The sequence below is a fragment of the Maylandia zebra genome, linkage group LG11, assembly GCF_041146795.1.
Source record: "Maylandia zebra isolate NMK-2024a linkage group LG11, Mzebra_GT3a, whole genome shotgun sequence".
Taxonomy (NCBI): Eukaryota; Metazoa; Chordata; class Actinopteri; order Cichliformes; family Cichlidae; genus Maylandia; species Maylandia zebra.
The window spans coordinates 7,102,766-7,107,651 of record NC_135177.1 but is presented as its reverse complement, the minus strand read 5'-3'; the positions used below and the strand labels follow the sequence as shown (position 1 = coordinate 7,107,651).

The window sequence follows — 4,886 nt, the reverse complement described above, 5'->3', positions numbered from 1 at the left end:
TCAGAAAACAAAAGGCTTAAACCCTAAATCCTGTAAAGCAGGTTTAAGGACTAACAGTATGAGAAGTCTGCAACATACTAACTTTACCCTCCCTTTATTTTCCAGGGAACTAAATGAATAAATTACACTGCACCTCTCTCCTTCTCAGCACTTCAGGTGCCAGAGAAATAAACCGCAATGCACCCCCTGAGACAACACTCGAGACGACACAATTCTTCCTGGAAACTTTTAATTGTTTTGACAACTCCTCATAAGCCAGTGAAGGTCAAGTCCAACAGTGCAGCTGACAGTAATGTACAAGTGCCCTCTCACACTGGCAGGAGGGTGGTGAGGTAAATTCGGTGTTCAATGTCATGAAAAATAAAGATTCTTGTTTTCTTCTCTCCACTTTTATATTAATAATGACTGGATAACTCTCCAGACTTTTCATGTCAGACGTCTCCGTTCCAAAGAACAACAACAGCAACAAAAAAAAGAGAGTCTGTTAATGTTCACATTTGTAACCAATTTATAACCAAAGTTTAATGATTTCTTGGCGTCAATCATTAACTTCTCAAGGAGAGGCTCTGATTGCACAAATCTGAGAGACATTGTGTTGCAGTGATTTTTTTTTACATCGTAAACACTGTAAGAAGTGCTGTAGTTAATATGATCACTTTTTAACAAGAGTGCAATGTAACAGAATCAAATTAAGCCCCCCTCTCTTTTTCTTTTCTTTCTTTCTTTTTTTTTATAGATCAAACAGCAGGCCCACCCATCTCTCTGAGTGGGTCAAAGCTGTCAAAGTAAATGTGTACAAAAAAAAAAAAGATTCAAGAGAAAGCTGAGCAGGTCAAATAATCAAAGAACTCGTGTTTGAACTCCACCACATATCTACACAGGCAGGGCTGCTTCAGTGCACATTCAATATCTCTGCAATGAGCCTGACATGCTACATATTAAACTAGTCCAAAGAACACTGCAAAGAGTTAACTGATATCATCATGTGAGGACATTATTGGCAGAGCAAAACCACGTTCATTCACTAAAGTGTAAACACAATATTTACATAATGACAGGAAAAAAAAGGTTTTAATAAAAATATCTTATAATTACAATAGTCTATTTTAAGCATATAAGTCTTCCTTTCACATACTTTTATAGAACATTTGCGTCTCTATATTTACAATCGTATTTGTCTCGAATCGGAATTGTTCTTCTTTACAATATCAAACATTTTAAGAAACCAGGGATGGCAATCCCTGTTCAACACAAATCATCTATTTTAAACAATAGATGTCCAAAAAAAAACATGTACAAGGATTTTTCGCAGTTTAGTAAAGCTTTAAACTGGAGTCATTTTTAGTTACTCTTTAAGCACAATTCACAAACAGTTTTCATAGCTGTTGATAGATGGGTTTCCAACAACAACAACAACAACAACAACAAAACTTGTCAGCATGGGGATCCCATATTTTCACTCTTTTTGGGGAAAAAAAAGTGACAAGAAGTGAGAGCAACTTAAGCAGGAGGAAGGATGGGGAGATGTCTACACACTGAGTCCTTGTTCAATGGAACAAAAAAAAACTGATATGAATAGTGATTTTATTTGGGTTTAATTCCTCCCAGCGGTTTTGAAATCCCCTTGTGATTGTGCCTCCAGTTGGGTGTGAGTCCCTGGCGAAGCTTTGCTGGCTTTGGAGCGGCTCTGTGCAGCCTGCACACCTGTGGAGGGGATGAATAGAGGCGAGGGGGGGTGAGCTGCAAAGCTCCAGACTGACTGGCGCCACCGACAAAACAGAGGCCATGCTTGATCAACAACCCAAAACAAACCAGGTCAAACCACAACCACACAGCACCTTGGGCTGTTCGGCAAGGCTGGCGAGGACCAGCCGGGACTCTCTAGAAGGCTGTGGAGTGTTTCGCTGTAGCACACACCACCTACATTCTCTTAGTCCTGTCCAGGTGTGTTTGAATTCAGTGCTGTAAATCTGGTTTAAAAGCCAGGAACTGAGCAGAGTGTATATGACACTGAGCCAGAGAGAGGGGGGAGGAAAGAAAGTGTGTGTTTGTGCATGTGTGTAAGAATGAAAGAGAGGGCAAGCTGAGGTTTTAACCCTCTCTTCTTCTGAGATTGCTACACCAGTGACAGTTATTGCGCAAAGCACAGCTGCATCTGAGACTGGTGCCAATTTCATGTTCCTCAATTATTATTTTCCCTGACATCTACTGGCCTCCCCAGAGCACTCTAGAGATTGTCAATCTACACCACATATAGGCTACAGTATTCAAATTACTGAGGATGTCTCACTAACCACCAAATACGGTTGCATTTTTTATGTTTATAAAAAATAAATGCATAAAAAATTAATAATGTTCACAAATATTTAAAATAATATAGCAATAATATTTTACACCCACTTACCAATGCAGTGCTCAAGTCTCAGCGACATAAAATCGAGTCCTCCGGCTTTTTGACTATAGACGTCCTCTACAGAAAGATAAAGAAGAGAAACAACACGTGAAACGATGTCGCGCTTTGGATGACAAAACTAAATAAAGGCAAGGCCCTGGAAATAATAATAATAAATGGCATACAGCAGAGCGGCAGAAAATTAGCCGGCTATATCTCCCATAATAAATTCTCTTATAGGCTATTGAATAACAAATTGCCCTTATTGTGCGCAGTGGAGTGGGCTGCGGGCTGAGGTACTTCACCAATAAGGTGGGCCTCTGACACACACTGCCATTATCATGCAAATCATACGGCCCGCAATCAAGTGCGCAATCTAACCCACGTCAAATGCGATTTTTACGCATGATTTTTCAAGCCTCTGATAAGTGCTGTATGACATTCTGATTTTTTTTCCTGTCCTTTTTCACTAACACTGCAAGAACAATGACACATAACGAGTATGACGTGCTTTGTCTGAGTCTGAGTGGCGAACGGCAGTCTGGCACCGGGAGGTAAACTGGGGTCCCCCCCCACCTCCTCCTCCCCGGTCAGTCCCGGTGAAAACGGGGCGAACCGAGAGGCTCCTCCTGACTCCAGCTTACCTGGTGCTGATCAATGTTGAGCACCGTCAGTGGTGTCCTGCTGGGGTTCGAGGCTCGAGGAGGGCAGGTCCCGGTCAACTGAGGCTGTTGTTTATGTAGAGAAGGGTGCGTCTCCAGGGCCAGCTGCAGGTCCAGAATGTAGTCTATGACATGCTGGAGGATCTCCACTTTGCTGACTTTCTTATCCTGCGGAATGGTGGGCACCAGGCGCTTCAGCCGGCTGTAGCAGTCGTTCATGTCGTACTGCAGGCAGAACAGGTCCTCTTCTTCCATCCTGCACCGGGCGATGTTGAGGCTCTGCTTCGACAGATAGTGCAGGGAGAGCTGGCTGCCGCTGGAGGAGGAGTCCTGGGGGCGGACTGGAGTAACAGCCTTCATCTTAGATAACCGACGGCTCAGAGAGAAGCAACGACAAATCGAGCACTACTGGTGTCGAGAGGTATTTTAAGATTATAGCACGTCGCTGTTAACACAGAAAAAAACTAATACGGCCGCAAATTAGAGAGAGAATAAGATAACGAAAAGGTGGAATTGTAGCCTGTCAACACATCCCGTTGAGCTTCGTAGTTCCTCCTACTTCAGCAGGCTCGATGTGAAAGGAATGAATAGATTTCCTACATTTATAGAGGAGAGGGGAGGCGCCTATCCAGCCGGCTGACAGATCAGGGAGAGAAGCTGGTCAATCACCAGCAGTCCGCTGCCCACCGACCCGACAACGGAGCCGAGAAAAAGGCGTGTCTCATTCTCTGTGCGCTGCGGTGGGCTGTCTATCGGTAGGAGGAGTGTGTGTGTGTGTGTGTGTACGCGTGACTGACTGAGAGAGAGAAAAAGAGTGGCGATCGAAAGCAATGAATTACAGCGACGGTATACTGCCGCCGTCCAAAGGCAAAAGTCTCAATTTGTCTTTTCGACCAGCGGTACAAGGGGTCTGTCTTAAAGGAGCAAATATGGAATCGATCCTGACAGAGGTGATGGTATATATGCACAATTCACCAGGCTGATTAGCGCTGGATTGCATCTTTAGTGTCGTAGTCATTGATGCGTAATTACGCACAGCCTCGCTGGTATTGATCTCTCCGGTGACGGATGATCCCGAGCCAATCTACCTGCACATAAAAAAAACAAAAAACAAAAAACAAATAAACGAAACGAAACAAAAGCTTTAAATAAACATTAGCGTCTGTTACAATCAGCAGTAAGTTTTCTGGTCCTAGTGAGATCTTTTATCAAATGAGGTGCTGTTAATACAACATTCTATTCGAATTTTGTTACACATGTGTTTTTAATCAGATTTATTTTGAGAAAGAAAGAGAGAGAGAAAGAAATCATTCTAGTTCATCGTAATCGTCGACTGAATGAATTGTTATGACTTCATAAAACAAACAAAAAGACTTTTGTCTCAGCTTTTCCTGCAGGGCTGCAGCTCTAGGGGAGGCTGGACAGGCCAATTTGGCGGCGCCTCCTTGCCATTCCCTGCCCCAGCTGTGCGTTATTGTGCCTCCAACATTCCTCCGCTCTCCGGGCCGCGTCGCCGCTCCGCTCCCTCCTTTACAGCCGCCTATTGAGTCGCCCCGCCGGGCAGACAGCCTGGCGCCACGCATCGGGACCTCATCCACTCACACCCAACTCTTCTTTCTTTCTTTCTTTCTTTCTTTCTTTCTTTCTTTCTTTCTTTCTTTCTTTCTTTCTTTCTTTCTTTCTTGCTTTCTTTCTTGCTTTCTTTCTTTCGGGCAAATTGCCAAGACAACATTTATGCTACCTTCCAGCTCCTGGAGACCTGAGGTTTGAGTGTAGCAGGGATGACATCCACCTTCTTTTTAAGGTTTAATGTCCCAGACTTTATGGGAATC

General features: G+C 43.7%; 1 protein-coding gene across 1 annotated transcript; it reads right to left on the bottom strand.

Moving 5' to 3' along the window:
* Positions 1–212: 212 nt before the first annotated feature.
* id4 (inhibitor of DNA binding 4) lies at positions 213–3,757 on the bottom strand. Its single transcript, XM_004560050.5, has 3 exons — positions 3,037–3,757; positions 2,405–2,470; positions 213–1,704 (listed from the first exon to the last, which is right to left on the bottom strand). The coding sequence occupies exons 1-2, from the start codon at positions 3,412–3,414 to the stop codon at positions 2,423–2,425; spliced, it is 426 nt and encodes a 141-aa protein (XP_004560107.1). The 5' UTR covers positions 3,415–3,757; the 3' UTR covers positions 213–1,704; positions 2,405–2,422.
* Between the last annotated feature and the right edge of the window lie 1,129 nt (positions 3,758–4,886).

Bases quoted from the DNA above. Each gene is read 5' to 3' on its own strand.
- id4 (XM_004560050.5), bottom strand. From the start codon at position 3,414: ATGAAGGCTGTTACTCCAGTCCGCCCCCAGGACTCCTCCTCCAGCGGC. The intron at 2,471-3,036 runs GTAAGCTGGAGT...ATCTTTCTGTAG, and splicing joins TCAACATTGATCAGCACCAG to AGGACGTCTATAGTCAAAAA.